Source organism: Alexandromys fortis, unplaced genomic scaffold (genome assembly GCF_014885135.2).
Source record: "Alexandromys fortis isolate MF-2015 unplaced genomic scaffold, M_Fortis_MF-2015_v1.1 scaffold_82, whole genome shotgun sequence".
Lineage (NCBI taxonomy): Eukaryota > Metazoa > Chordata > Mammalia > Rodentia > Cricetidae > Alexandromys > Alexandromys fortis.
In genome coordinates, this window is record NW_026067963.1 from 7,496,313 (window position 1) to 7,512,202 (window position 15,890).

At 44.3% G+C, this 15,890-nt stretch overlaps 1 protein-coding gene across 5 annotated transcripts in view; it reads right to left on the reverse strand.

Moving 5' to 3' along the window:
• Positions 1 to 15,890, reverse strand: part of Esr2 (estrogen receptor 2) — an 84,116-nt gene that overhangs the window by 49,417 nt on the left and 18,809 nt on the right. For 4 of the 5 annotated variants that reach the window (XM_050153723.1, XM_050153724.1, XM_050153722.1 and 1 more), the window contains exons 4-7: positions 14,034 to 14,150; positions 7,746 to 8,045; positions 4,232 to 4,370; positions 3,313 to 3,366 (exon numbers count right to left, since the gene is read on the reverse strand). In XM_050153723.1, coding sequence (XP_050009680.1) covers positions 3,313 to 3,366; positions 4,232 to 4,370; positions 7,746 to 8,045; positions 14,034 to 14,150 — 610 coding nt within the window. The remainder of the gene's footprint in view (positions 1 to 3,312; positions 3,367 to 4,231; positions 4,371 to 7,745; positions 8,046 to 14,033; positions 14,151 to 15,890) is intronic. The other variant, XM_050153726.1, reaches the window with a different exon arrangement.

The window sequence follows — 15,890 nt, forward strand, 5'->3', positions numbered from 1 at the left end:
AAAAAAAAAAAAAAAAAAAAAAAAAAAAAAAAAACCATCTGGGAGAACAAGAGCCCCGGGCAAAGAGGACCAAAACCTACACAAACCCTGCTAACTCCATGTACTCCCATCTTCATCCTTCCCCCTAAACCTCCTCCTCAGCTCTGAGTTCCTGTAAGGGTGGCAGAAGCCCTGAACACAGTGAGTGGAAAGGAAGTACCTGCGCACAGAATTGCCCCTCGTACCAAACTGTCGGTCACCCCACTCTGCCTCTTGAAGGGTCACCCCACTCTGCCTCTTGAAGGGTCACCCCACTCTGCCTCTTGAAGGGTCACCCCACTCTGCCTCTTGAAGGGTCACTGCTCGGAATCATAAGTGCTGAGCTTCCAGGTATTTGAGAGCCAGAGAAGCTGATCTGACTACATCACAAAAGACGAAACGAACAGACACCTAACTCTTACACTGGTGTTTTCATTTTGTTTTGGTTATTTTGCTATTTTTGAGCCAGAGTCTAATTATGCAGCCCAGGCTAGCTTCAATCTTGTGACTCTCCTGTCTCTGCCTTCCCAGGACTAGTACCATGCCCAACTGTGAATTGATGGTTTAATAGTCTGACTCTATTCTTCTTTAAAATTCAAACTCAAGTGAAGCTATGTACAGTTACATAACATACGCATGTGTGCACACAGGCTCAGGCTCTCTCTCACTCTCTCTCTCTCTCTCTCTCTCTCTCTCTCTCTCTCTCCCTCTCTCCCTCCCTCCCTCCCTCTTACTCCCCCAAAGAATAAATAAATTCAGCTAAAATCAATTCTATTTTCTAGAAGTTGCCACCCATGCCAAAGAAAACGCACTAAATATCAGGATTAATACCCATTTCCACATTGAAAACATTTTGTTGCAATAAAATTAATGCTTCAAATCTGCATTGTTTAGGTATTGGGGCATCTGAAGCCCAATACACATTGCAACTTCAAGTATTCCACACATGTTCCTCATAGGAAAAGTTCCAGTCTAAGCAACCTAAAGAACCAGGCCTGGCTGTTTCCTTCTAGCAGGTGGGACAAGCAACCATCGCATCTCATGTAGGTTTTGAGTACTTTCGATGACATCATAGGCTATAGACTCCACATACATTTTTAGAAAATAAACGGGCCCTGTAGGGACATAAAGTGCACCTCCCAAGTGGCTCTGAATAACACCCTGCTTTGAAATGAGTCATGCCAAAGAAAGTGAGGAAGGACGGCTACAAACTGATGAGCAGATCCATGCCATTCTTCTGGCAGTTAGGGATTGGAACCGAGTTAGCAGTAAGAAGGCAGGGGCAGGGATGGAGAGATTAAAGATAGAGGCGTGATTGGAGTGTTAGCAAGCGACACGTCGGTCAAGTCAGCATGAAAGAAAAATAACCGTTTGATATAATGGCAAAATACTGAGTGGGCTTGTCTTGCTTCTCCATTGCCTATTTTCCGCCTGCATCTTTATTCGCTGGGTTTCACACCAGTGTATCTCTGTAGGTGTGGCCACTGAACAAGGGCAAGAGCCTAGTTGATGGTTAAGCACATGGGAGAGACTTCATAAATATTAAACCAAAATGAAAATTACTTGGCTACAAAGGGTAAATTAAAATTTGGGAGTAAAAGTCTATGATCTTCAAGAACATTCAGCTTATCAAAGCTGAGTGTGAATGCAGCCCCTAAGAACATTCATAGCCATAGGAGTCGAACAGCCCTGTCGGGGTTCAGGGTGGGCTCCCAATGTCCAGTGACAGCCCTGTAGACAGTTTCCTGGTGATGCTGGCACAAAAAAAAAATGCCAGCATGAATTATTTATTTAAATTACATTGGATCTGTACATCTGTGTATGTGTATATGTGTCTGTTTACCTGTGTGTATGCATGTGTATGTGTGTGTGTGTTACAGTTAAAGGTAAAATAGTTTTGTAGAGTTAGTGCTCGCCTTTCACCACATGGGTCTGAGGGATCAAACTCATCTTGATGAAAAGCTCCTCTCCCACTGAGCCATCCTGCCAGCCACATATACATTTTTCAGCAAATAGAAGATCGGGTTCCACACTAGATCTTCACATGAATTTATGTTTCTGATGGATGCCAAAAGAGCTACCTTGTTACGAGTAAACACAAATCACTGGGTTTTCCCTTCAGCCTCAGTACACTTGCAGTTTTTGTTTTGTTTTCTGTAGAAATCCCGATAAGAACAAATGGGGATTAACTCAGCGGTGAAGGGTCTGCTTAGCAAGCAAAAGGCTCTTGGTCTTGTGCCCTTGTGCCCAGCACCAAAAATAAACAACAACAACAAAAAAAACACAATAAAAAATGTTTAGTGCTTGCATTCATGTGAAACCATCACAAAGACACTCTGGCACACTGGGCGGTGGTGGCGGCTCACCCACACTGAGGAAGGGGAAGGCTAAATTTACCACCACCACCACCACCACCACCACCACCACACACACACACACACACACACACACACACACACACACACACCCGCCCCGTACATGTTCTCCAGCTACTGACTCGGTTACTGAAACACGAGATTTGGCCTCCACCTTGAAACTGAAACCAAAAGTAAAATCATTTTAACCCCGCTACACGCCGATGGGTAGAACAGCTAACGTAGCAGGATTATACGTTTAAGTGTGTGTGTTTGTGAGGCAGAGTGAACGGATGAGACAGTGGCCAGGCTGGGCATCTGACCTTTCGGCTTGACTGACAACCCTGAGGTGACAGGAGGAGCGGGTTGAAATAGAATAGGTCACAGGGCTGATGGGCAGAAATAGAACAGATCCTAAGGCTGTGTTCTAAGGCAAAACAACAAATTATGAATCAATTTGCTTTTGGCCTTCTCTTTCCGTTTCTGACTCTCTTTCCCACGGGGGCGATGTGCTATGTGTACGGACTCTAGGTCCCCTCCTCTCCACGAGCACTCACTACCCCGCCTGTAAATCAAATCACCTCACTTCCCATTTCCTTAACTGAAGACCTGGAACGAGGAGCGGCGTTCACTCCAAGGGGGCTTCTGGAAAGATTAAATAAGGCGACACAATCAAGTTCTTAGGAGAGTACCTGGCACACACGCCGGCTAAAAAGTTAGCTACGTGACGGTCAGTGGAGGGTCTGGTACCCGCCCCACTGCTCTGGCCTCCCAGAGCAGCCTCCCTCGCCCGGTCACCACTTGGGCTTGCTCCTGCCCAAGCCACATGCCATGCTGCATCTCTTCCCACAGGGTCTGCTCCACCAGAACACCTCCATTACTCAGACCAGTGCTCTCTGTCAAGGCCATCCATGACAGCAGGCAGAAGGGATGCTGATACCTTGGGGCAGCACTCTTCGTCTGCGCAACGTGCCAGTGAGGGTCTTCGGATGACCTACAGTGGTAACAGGATGGACGATGCGAGAGTTGGGGCGGGCACTTTAGGCTCACAGCACCAGGCATCCTCCTGCCCTTGTGCCCGGTCTAACGTGCTGAACACTTAAACGCTAGTCCTTTTCTCGTGGAGATTTTCCAAACCACTCAGAGTTTTCCGTTTTTCCCTATAACAAAGCTTGACTGTTGGTGAACAATTTAGCTTCCGTAAATAGTTCAACTGAATCACGGTTTAGCTCCTACTGTCTACATCTTTAAAAAAAAAAAAAAAAGAAGAAGTGCGACTACTCTGTTAGACCACGTCGTGTCCCCACAGCAGGGCCATGTCCCAATGTCTGTCAACTTTCATCTGGCGTTAATAACAAGCCCTCCCACCACATGTTCCAAAATGCTTCTAGAGATAAATGGCACTATCAGCATTAAAGCTATAGCCCATGAAAATAAATTTGGGGGGGGGCGGTCGTAAGAATTTTTATCACCTATCCGGAGATGTTACTTGTCACTCAACAGTGGGACAACTTAAGAATATAACGGGAGAACAGAATTTCTAAAATAAATAAATAAATAAAACTCTGTTGGCTGTGCACTCGGTGGCCAACACCCTACAGGAAACAGTCCCCTGCCACAGCCCTGGCCTGCGACTGTCAATGCACCACTGACTGGACCGGCTCATGGGACATGACCCCTGGTACCCATGTCCTCTTCTTGGTGGGCTCTTGACACACTGAAGGAGGGGATGGTGTCATCACCCCCTAATTGCCCTTTCAGGTGTGAGAATTTAATTGCAGCACCTGGGTCTTGGTTCCCGCTCACTTGGCTTAGTCAAACAGATCAGAGAGGAAATGCAAAGCATTTTTTTTTCTCACCTATCCAGAACGAGGTCTGGAGCAAAGATGAGCTTGCCCGGGTGGTCGATAGAGCGCCACATCAGCCCCACCATTAACACTTCCATCCAGCAGCTTTCCAAGAGCCGGACTTGGTCCAGCAGGCTGAGCTCCACGAAGCCTGGGGAAACAAGAGTCCGTGAAACACACCTCACCCTCAGCAACCCGTTTCTGTACAGACAGAACGGCAAGTCATTAAACGCCAAGGAAACCCAGACAACAAAGGGAGGCAATCAATCAGTATTTCAAAGAGGTGATTCAAAGTGTTGCTGGTGGAAGGAGCCTCGGCTGTACAACTTGCAGTTTCCAGCCTCCGACCCCTCCAGAAAATAAGCAAACTCTGTTTAATATTTCTAAAGAATCATTGGTTCCCCCCAGACAGATGCCAGGAAGGGCCCAAAAGGCAGAGTTAGGTTTGTTAGCTATGGCTATACTGTCCAAATAATTCCTTAGCCCTGCTGAAGAAACCAAAGCTTAGCTATCAACCAGAGGGGCTGTCTGTCTGTCTGTCCCAATGCATGGTTTGGAGAGTGGATGGATGGGGTAGGTGGAGTCTAGATGACCAGAGGCGGAAGGTCAAGCAGAGAGTGTCGCCAGCCCCTGCAGAAAGCCAAAATAGGTTTTCCGAACAGAATTAGGACTGTTCTGGGTGGGGGTGCTGTCTCCAGGTGATCCTATTCTGAAGAGCAAACATAACAACCAATGGCTTGAATTAGTCACAGCACTGGAAAGAAACACAGAATCTCTGGGGAGCAAATGCCTTTAGCACAAGGCAGAGGACATAGGAACTTCTTCCGTAACACACACGCACTGTGCGAACACAGCAGACAAAGGCACAGCCTTGGAGTGAAATGGATTCTGGTTTTAATTATCAGCTTAGCCCCTCCCTAATGTGTGTGTGTGTGTGTGTGTGTGCGCGCGCGCGCGCGCGGGCACGCGCACATGATCACATGCTAGACAAGTGTTCTACCACTAAACTATATCCCTATCCCCTTCCCCCAGATGAGTTCTTGTCAAATCTGTTTTTCTTGTAGATAGAGTGGAAGTGACCTTGCCTCCCCTTGAGAATTTGCGTATACATATTTTACCAGTGTTCCTACAATGCAAAGCCGAACACGCTCAAGTCTTCGGATAATGGTTCTGTGAATGTGCACAACGGAGAAGTGAATGGAGCACGGATGTAAAGATGGAGAACTCTGAAGCTGGGGAGATGGCTCAGTCAGTAAAGGGCTTGCTAGGAAATTATAAGGACCTGAGTCTGACCCTCAGTACCCATGTAGCATGCACTTACAATCACAACACTAGAGAGAAAGAAACCGAAAGATCTCTGGGGCTCACTGGGTAGCCATTCTAGCCAATCAGTGAACTCCAAGTTCACTGAGGGAGCCTGTACCAAAATATAAGGAGGTAAGCAATCGAGGCAGACGCCAGTGTCAACCCCTGGCCTCTAGAAACTCGTGTGCAGCATGCATGAACACACTCATACACACGTATGCACCACACACAGATGGACTAATCCTTTCAGAGCCACATGCTTCTGCTCAGTTCAGGTCCTGATACATGGACACCCACCAGGGTCACTCACAGTCATATGTAAGACACCTACAAAATCTTTCAAAATGCTGCGCTTGAAGAAAGATTAATTGGGTGGGGGGAGAGCCAAACGGCTTCCCCTAGTCAGGAATCTCTCATCTCCATTTTTCCTGTGAGATCCTGCAAATGGTGTTTGGAAAACACGTGAAATAAAAACTAGAGGAAAGAGCATTGGTGTTTTTCTTCTCTGGCAAACAGCAGACAAAATGAAATAACTCTGGCAAAGGTGGAGACACTAGACAAAACAAAGCCGGAAAGGAGATCTCCAGAAAGCTCAGAAGGCATGGGGCCCAGCCAGCAATGGCCACCAGAGACCCTTGTACCTGGAGATGTGGCTCCCAAAACTCTTCCTCCATCTACTCAGACAAAGCTTTACAATTTGCCTAAAACAGTTACTGCCCCGCTGCCCCATGGCCATGGGAGCCTTGGCCTGGCTTAGAATTCAGAAAGTGTGTGTGTGTGTGTGTGTGTGTGTGTGTGAGAGAGAGAGAGAGAGAGAGAGAGAGAGAGAGAGAGAGAGAGAGAGAGAGAGAGATCTATTTATTTCTTATATGGTTGTAGAAGAAGTAGACGGCCCACGCTGTGCAACCCTCATCTCAAACCAGAACAAAATGTAGGGCCGTGCCGTGTCTCAGCCAGTAAAACTGCCTTTCATGCAAACCTGATGATGAGAGTTGGATCCCTGGGACAAAGGTCGAAGGAAAGATCTGACCCCTGAAAGCTGTCCTCTAACTCTACACAGGTGCCATGGTGCACGGACGCTCACACACACACCACATACACACCCACGCACATGCACACCAGTGACAATAGCAATGGTAGTAATAAACACATGCTTATAATAATATTTTTAAAAATGGGTGCATTTAATAAACTTCACCTATTCAGCATCCTAGCTCAGTCTATCCTACCTTACACATGCTTAGAATAGAATATGGGTGATCAGCTTATAGACTGGTAAAAGCATTTGATACAAGGCGATACCGATTCTTTCTCTACTGGGGTGATGTTTCATAAGTCCCTGTTTAGCATCTGATAAGCCTTATACTTCTACATGAAATTGGCTCTACCCCGTCCTGACCTGCCATGCCCTTCTCACCAGCTGAGACATCAGTAGCCAGATGTGGTTACTAGTCAATGTGGAATCCGCATTTCTACCTTTTAACCAGGCCCTAAGACTCTAGGACTTGCCCAAGTGACCCTGAGTCCAGTTCCAAAGCCTGGGTAGGTCCCTTCTCAGACCACACCTGGGCACAAGACGTAAGCAACAGACATTGTCTGCTGGAGATGTGAACATTATCAGTGTTACAGTGTGTGCAGGATGAGTCTGTGAGACAACAAAGAGAGTCAGGTATAGAAAGAGGCTCTATACACTACTTCCTGATCTACTCTATCTGATAAAACTTGAGAGTCTGGGAATTCTAAACAGAACCTAAAATCCAGGACATATTGAGGTTATATATGTCAATATATAAGATGAAGAAAACACCATTGTTATGTTACAAATTTTGCTGAGCAGTTAAGAGCAAGTACTGCTCTTGCTGAGGACCTAAGTTCAATTCCCAGCACCTAGGCTGAGCTCAGTTCCTAGCAACTACATTGAACATCATTACCTGTAACTCCAGTTTCAAGGGATCTGACATCTCTAGCTTCCTTGGGCACCTGCAGTTATGTTCATATATCACCACACAGGTGTGCACATTATATATATATGTGTGTGTGTGTGTGTGTGTGTGTGTGTGTGTATAATCAAAATTGAATTTAAAAATCTGATCTATAAAAGGTTACAAAACAAAATGTCAAACAAACTATTCTATATCCAGATGAAGTTCACTGTCCCCAAAATATGAGAGGCAGGCCTTGTCACAAATAAACAGAACGAAGTCAAGAAGCAGAGTCCTACCAGGGATTTTCTTGGCCCAGCCAATCATGTGCACCAGTTCCTTGTCGGCCAGCTTAGTGAGGGACATCATCATGGAGGCCTCGGTGAAGGGCATGCTGGGACGGCTCACTAGCACATTGGGCGGCTCTGCCTCCAGGAGGGTGAGCACCAGCTGCTCCGGGCTCAGGGTGCTCAGCAGTAGCTCCTTCACCCGGGGCACGTGCCCACTGTTCCTCTTGGCTTTGCCCAGGCAGTGCACCTGCTCACCGGAACTTCTCTGTCCTCGTACTATTCGGTAGGCACACCTTTCTCTCCTGGACCCTAAAGAGGAGAGCAGATGACAAGTCCAGTGGTTTTTCTGCCCAGACTTCAGCTCACCGAATAACCAGTCTAAAAGCCATGAGGGGCTGAGGGTGTCGGTGAGTAAGTTAAGTGCTCAGCTCGCATGCACAAGGCCGTGAGTTCGACTCCCAGGCCCAGCACTAAGAAGCAGCTGTGTTTACAGCAGTGTTGGTACCACTAATCTCATTCCATTTTTATATTTTGGAGTCTGTAGGTCACGGACAAAGATAACGACTGTCTGGATGTATTAGCAACAGAACGTGTTTGGGAACGTCTGCTCCGTTTCAAGGTTATCACTGGCTACTGAATCTGTTTCTCTTCTAAAGTGCACTGATAGACCCCAGGTTCAAAGATATGAACTTAGGAATTTTTCTCAAGTAGAGAAAATAATGAAAAGTCAAGACTTTAACATTGCTATTTCCAGATAGCAAATAACACACGCTAACAATGTTTTTAAAAAGTTTATATACATGTACTTTAAAAAGTTTATATACTTTTCTTTTTATATACTTACACAAACAAATATATTTCAAATAAATTAACTGAAAAAAATCCTGGAAAATACAAAAGAAAATTAATTTCTGTATAAATTCGGTATTTTTTCTTTAATGCTTTTTATATTTTATAAACAAAATTAGAATCATAGTTTCTACACTATTTCATAAACTGCTCTTAATCTTATTGAAATTAAGGCTGGAGAGCTAGCTCAGTGAGTAACAGCACCAATCACACAGCTTCAAGACCTGAATTCAACACTCAGAATTCAAGTAAACAAAGCCTTACATGTCAGGGGTAGTGGTGTATGCCTTTGATCCCAGTACTCAGGAGGCAGATGCATATGGATCTCTTTGAGTTCGAGGCCAATCTGATCTACATAGTGAGTTCCAGGACAGCCATGGCTAGATAATGAGAACTTGTCTCAGGACAACAAAAAGGTGTATATATAATTACATTCGTTATCCCAGCACCCCTACAGAAGACAGACACAAAAGAACTGCCCAGAAGCCCACAGTCCAGCTAGCCTAGAGAATGCAGTGCCAAAAAAGGACAAGACAGACATCGCCTCAACAAGATGGAAAGAGAACACTGACTTCCAAAAGTTGTCTGAGCTCCATTGATGTTATGTAACCCATATGCAACCTACACACACATAAACACACAATAAACCAAGTTCACAATCTGAAAAGACCTCCAGTCTATTACTATATATTAACATTTACTTTTAAAAGCCAGTGTTGTTCTGGGCATAGCTGGAACCCAGGCAGAGCCTAGAGGGTTATGACAAATGCCAGGCCAACTTGAGATACGTCGTAAATTCCGGACCAGACCTTTACTCCTATAGTGTGAAGGAGACTGTACCTCAAAGAACAAAAGCTAAAATGCCCCAGGCTGATGTAAGTCTCTGTTGCATTGCAGTGAAAATGAGACTTGTGGGTGTGTTCAATTACTACTTTATAATAAATTCAAAGTTAACTTGTTCAAACAAGCCATACAGACGTTAAAAATTTTATAGCTACTACTTTCCAAAATATTTAAGAATTTATAATCTAAACAATAATTTAAGGACCTCCTCTTTTTCTCATAATATTATTGGGCATTAGTGTTACTTTTAATCCTTGTTGGTCTTAGGACTAAGTAAACAGTCTTTTCTTATTCTGTAATTTTTAAATATTTAGCAATGTTCACAATGTTTGCCCTTTGTATTTCTCTACTTGTACGTTGCCTATTTTTTTAGGGGGGTATGTTCAAGACAGAGTTTCTCTATGCAGTCCTGGCTGTCCTGGAACTCATTCTGTAGACCAGGCTGGCCTCGAACTCAGAGATCCACCTGCCACTAGTACTGGAGAGTACTAAGATTAAAGGCGTGTGCCACCACTGCCCAGTTTGCCTATTTATTTTTTATCCCTTTCTTTTCTTAAATTTATAAAGGCCCTTTGTATAACTTTGCACCATGCAGCCTCTGGCTTGCTTTGTGTGTTTAAACTTTGTTCATGGTGTCTTCTGCCATAAAAAGCTCTATTTAGAGGCTGGAGATACGGCTCAGTGGTTAAGAACACTGGCTGCTCTTCCAGAAGACCCAGGTTTAAATCCCAGCACCTACATGGTAGCTTGCTACTGTCTGCAACTGTAAACTGTAACTCCAGGGGATCTAACACTCTCACACAGATATACATGCAGACAAAATTCCAATGCACATGAAAGTAAATAAATCATTAAAGAGAAAAAAGCTTTTAATAAATGGTCAATTTGCTTTGCATCAAGATCATAAAAGTATTCTCCTTTATCTTCATAAACACTCGTGTGGTTAAAATCTATCTGGAATTTTATACATGTTTGTATTATGTGAAGTTGATATTTCATGCCACAGTCCCCAAGTAGATAAACAGTGTTCCCTGTACTTGTTGTATCATGAGCTTTCTCCTGCCAATTTTGAGTGCCTGTCAATAATATTTATTTATAGAGGTGAGTTATTCTCAATTCTCTACTCAGTTTCACTGATTTGTATTTCTATGCCTGTGCTAGTCCCCAAATATTCTTGTTATTACAGGCCTATGGATCAGAACATAATGAAATTATGTTTTTAAAGTGATGACAGGGAAAGCCAAGAGTAGCAGCGCAATCCTTTAATTCCACCATCAGGAGGTAGGGGCAGAAAGACCAGAAGTTCAAGGGCGGTTTTGGCTACCTAGTGAATTCAGGGCCACCCTGGATGCACCGAATGAGACTGTAAAAAAATGTAGAGAAAATGCATTTTTGTGTTTGAGGCATAGTCTCATTCTGTAGCCCAGACTGGGCTCAAATTCCTGGAAATATACCTTCCTCAGCCTCCCAGGAATTGTTGGGATTAGCCAGAATCCCTGGAAAAGATATTCTGATAGTTTTCATTATTTGAGTATATAAACCATTTTTATTCATTTGAATATATAAATATATTTGAATATATGCACACACACATATATATATATATGCCTTTTTGTTAATATTCAGTACCTCCTGGTTTTTTCCTTTATTTACTCCTTGAGAGTTTCACACATACATATAAAATGTTTTGATCAAATCTATTCCTCATTCCACCCCTTTGTTTGAGTTTTAAAATAGGGTCTTGAGATGTAGCTCAGGTTAACCTTGAACTTATGTAGTCCAGGCTGGCCTTGAACTAACAACAGTCTTCCTGCCTCCCCCAACCAAATGCTGAGGATACACGTGTGCCACCACACCTAGTTCTCCTTCAGTTTTGAGTCATCTTCCCAGCTGATTGATGGGAACATGACCCATCCAAATCTGAAAGTAAACTGAGGACTCTAGGGACTGGAGAGATGGCTCGGCTATTAAGAACACTTACTGCTTTTACAGAGGAACCAGGTTCAATTCTAAGCATCCACTTGTTGGCTCACAACCATCTGTAACTATAGTTCCAGGGGACCCAATGACCTCTTCTGGCCTCTAGAAGCACAAGGCACACACATGACACACATACATACAGGCAAATGCCCATACACATGAAACAAATCTAAAACCAGCTCGGGACATTTTCCACTAAACGACAACTGAGAAGCCACACCGTTCATGTGTTTTTAGAAAGGAGGAAAAATGACAGTGGAAATGTTGACATTTAAGAAGTAATTGTGTAGCTGGGAGGTGGTGGCGCACGTCTTTAATCACAGCACTCAGGAGGCAAAGGCAGGCAGATCTCTGTGAGTTCGAGGCCAGCCTGGTCTACTAAGAGCTAGTTCCAGGACAGGCTCCAAAGCTACAGAAAAACCCTGTCTCAAAAGAACAAAAAAAAAGAAAGAAAGAAAGAAAGAAAGAAAGAAAGAAAGAAAGAAAGAAAGAAAAAAGAAAAGTATTTGTGAGAAAGCAGAAAATATGAACCTTTAAAAAAAAATCACTGTATGAGGCTGGGGTGTAGATCAGTGGTAGAGTGCTTGCCCAGCATGCCCAAGGCTCTGGATTCAATCCTTAATACATAGACCTCCAAAAAGCACTGAATGAACAAAATAAGTCATAGTAATAATAATAATAGTTTCTGGGAATGAATGATAATAATATAGCTTCTAGGGATGAACAAAGAAGGTAAGCCAATAGCATCATGGAAAATCAAAAGGTGATTCAGGTTAGAACTCCAAAAAAAAATTCTTTTACTTAGGAAGAAGCTGAAATTCTCAAATCAGTCAAAAATGCACATAAATAGAAATGTCACTAAAGGAACTGAAAGAACAGCTGTGCAACCCCCAAACTAGTAGAAACAAAGAAACACATAAAATGTGATCAACCAACAGGGATAAAAAATGCTAAATTCAAGATGAACTATGGGATGTTGGACTCTGTTTGCTTTTCTTTGTTTGACCTTGTTTCTTTGACACAGAAAAAGTGCCATTGACTTGGGGGACATTTGAACCTAATTTATAACCAAAAGAGTTAAAAGGTTAACATGTATTTTATTTTTTAAAATTTATTATTTTTTATTTATTTTTATTTGTGTGTGTGTGTGCATGTGTGTGTACACACGCACATGTATATGTGGAAGGAGAAGAAATAGCTGACACTTTCTCATGCTTTGGATACGAGGTGTCCCCAGAAGGCTCATGTTGGACGGCTTGGCTACTGTGGATGGCGCTGTTGAGAGGTAACTGGGCTGCAGAGACTCTGGCAGCTTGGGTGGATGGATCTCTTGATGGATTCATAACATGATGGCATCACAGGGAGGCAGGGGAGTGAGGTCTGATCCGAGGAGTTGTGCTTATCTGCAATGCTTAGCTTATCCCCGACCCCCTGCACCCTCCCTTGCTTTCTGGCCACCATGAAGCAAACAGCTTCCCTCCCCACAAGCCTCCGCCATGAGGCTTTTGGCTTCCCTAACAAAACTTCTAAGATCATCAGCCAAAATGGAGTGTCTTTCTCCCTTCAAGTATTTCCTTCAAGGCATTTGTCATGGCTATGAGAAGTACGTCTTTCTGTTCCGTGGGAGGCAGAATACCCATCTACGCCCCTCAGCTCACCTTCTGAAATTCCCAAAGAGATTAGGAAGCCTCAGCCGGTTGTGTTTGTTGTTTTGTTTCGGGGTCTCACTCTGTCATCCAGGCTGGACTCGGACCCACAGTAATCCCTCGGCCTTAGCCTCCCAGGGGCTGAGATTATAGGTGTGAGCTACCACGCCGGCCTATGTGATCCGTTTCTTACTTCTCTGTATTGAGCCTGGGAAAATCACACTGTGCTAGAGCCATACATACATAAGTATCAGCCCATGAGGAAAGCTAAGGGAAGCTGAGACGGAGCACCAGACACCACACTGGGGTTCCCATTTGTCTACTTTCTGCTCCTCTCAAAACCCAAACAAGCAGATATCATCGTTTCAGAGATAAACCCAAGGACTAGAGAGCTGAAACTAAATGAGTGGTCAGCAAAAAGCAAAGAAGCGAAGATGAGACAGTGTCCACAGACTCCAGCCCCTCCTATGGGAGTGCTCCTTGAGACACTGTCTACAGACTCCAGCTCCTCCTAAGGGAGTGCATCAGACACTGTCTATGGGCTGCATTTCTTCCTTAAAGCATATATTCCCCTCCTTCTAGAAAGCAAGCAGAGAAACAGGATCACATCTTCCCCGTAGACATCTGAGAAATCCACAAGACATTCTGTTTTCCTGTTACGAGCTCTGACTGTGGGCATTCATGCCAGAAAATCACCGTCTGCTGGCAAGTTGCAGCCCATTTGAACGGTTCAGTAGCTAGAAAGTCCCCCACCTACACAGAGGCCTCTTCTTCGCTCCACCCCCAGCCGGGTCAGACTCTGGCCTCTAATGCTCTGAAATCTTTGCTCACACCCACAACCAACCCTGCCTGCAGCTGCGAGGAAAACACAGCGCACTTGGATGGACAGGAATACTTAAAGATAATTCCCATGGCCACGAGTCTCCAGTTCCTCGGCTCTCGTAGGCACCCACCACAATAAAAAGAAATGAGCACTCACCACACTTGACCATTCCTACTTCGTAGCACTTGCGAAGGCGGCAGGCCTGGCAGCTTTTGCGCCGGTTCTTGTCTATGGTGCACTGATTGGTGGCTGGGCAGATGTAATCATTGTGTCCTACAGCAAGAAGACAGAAAATGAGTGCAACAGTTGACAACACTGTTAACATCATGTAGCGGGAAGACGGGGAAGACCTACACGTTAAAGCATCCAAATCAGCCACCGTGAAGAAGATATTTGGGTACCTTCGGGTATGAAGGCTCAAACCCAGGGTCTCATGCATGCGAGGCAAGTACTCTATCACTGAGCTATATGCGCAGCCGTGGTGTCTTCATTCTTTCTAAATGTTTAAATTTTTGAGGGGAGGAGGACTCAAGACAGGGTTTCTCTGTGAAGCCTTGGCTGTCCTAGAACTAGCTCTGCAGACCAGACTGACCTTCAATTCACAGAGATCTGCCTGCCTCTGCCTCCCATGTGCTGGGATTAAAGGTGTGTGCCACCACCGTCCGGCTTTATTTTTTTATTTAATTATTTTATTTTTATGCTTATTTATTTAGAGAGAGATGATGTAGGTCAAAGGTCTTACAAGAGTTGGTTCTCCTTCCACTACATGGGGCCTGGGCATCTAACTCAGGTCATTAGACTTGGCAGTAAGTGTCGTTATGGACTCTGCCATGTCACTAGCCCCTAAAGGTTTACTTTTACTGGATTTTGTGTGTGTGTGTGTTATGTACATGCAGGGGTCCATGGAGGCCAGAGAACTAGCCTTACAGGTGGTTGTGAGGTGCCTGACATGGGTCTGGGAAACGAACTTGAACCCTGGAAAAGCAGCTTGCATTAACCAAAGCCGTCACTCCAGGCCCTTATGTCTTAACTGCATTACATCAATAAACAAAGTAGCCTGCACTTCTCATGTGATGTCTGTGATAACCAGACTTGCAGTATCAGTGAGTAAAACTCCTAAGTGAGCAAACCATTAAAAAAAAAATTTTTTTTTTTAAATTAAGTTGCCAAAGGACACATGGGAGGAGAGGTCACTTACAGACAAATGGGATTCTAAAGCTGATGTCATAATTCAGCAGGAAGAGCACTTGCCTGGCATACATGAAGCCTTGGGCTCAACCCCCAGCATGGCATATAGCTGGCTATGGTGGCACATGCCTTTATCAGTACGTCAGAGATAAAGACAGGAAAATCAATTTAAGGTCACCCTCAGCTACATACCGAGTTAGTGGCCAGCCTGGGCTAAGTGAGACTGTCCAGAAAGGAAAGAGAGAGAGAGAAATGTAATTCCATCAATAGGAAAAGCTCAAAGACAGTATGGAGACATGCGTGCATTTGTGGTCAAACCATAGCAAGGAAGGTAAAAGCTGTGTGCATCTTGGCTTTGGAGAGGGCCAAGGAGTTAAGACTGCAGGGCCCACTAATAAGAGGGGCCAGGAGGCTGGGGCATTGCTGCCTGAACTCCGGCTATGCAAGGGTTTCCTTTCCCATTCTTGAACCATTCACAGACTTCTACATAATATTAGCATGCGGCAAGAGGATGATTTAAAAACTAACTCCAACTGTGTAACGTCCATATATAATTTAGCTTAAATAAATATGTGAAATACAATGTTTAATTTTTCTTAGGCTGTTTTTTCTTATATTACACTCAAACTATAGTTTTTTTTTTATTACAAAAGATAACTTTCTCTCAGCTGAAGCTGAGTTAAGAGCACTGACTGCTCTTCCCGGGTTCAATTCCCAGCACTTACATGGAGGCCCATACCTTCTGCAATTCTAGTTCCAGGGAATCCAATGCCCTCTTCTAGTCTCCAAGGGGATTAGGTACAGTCATACATGCAGGCAAAACAC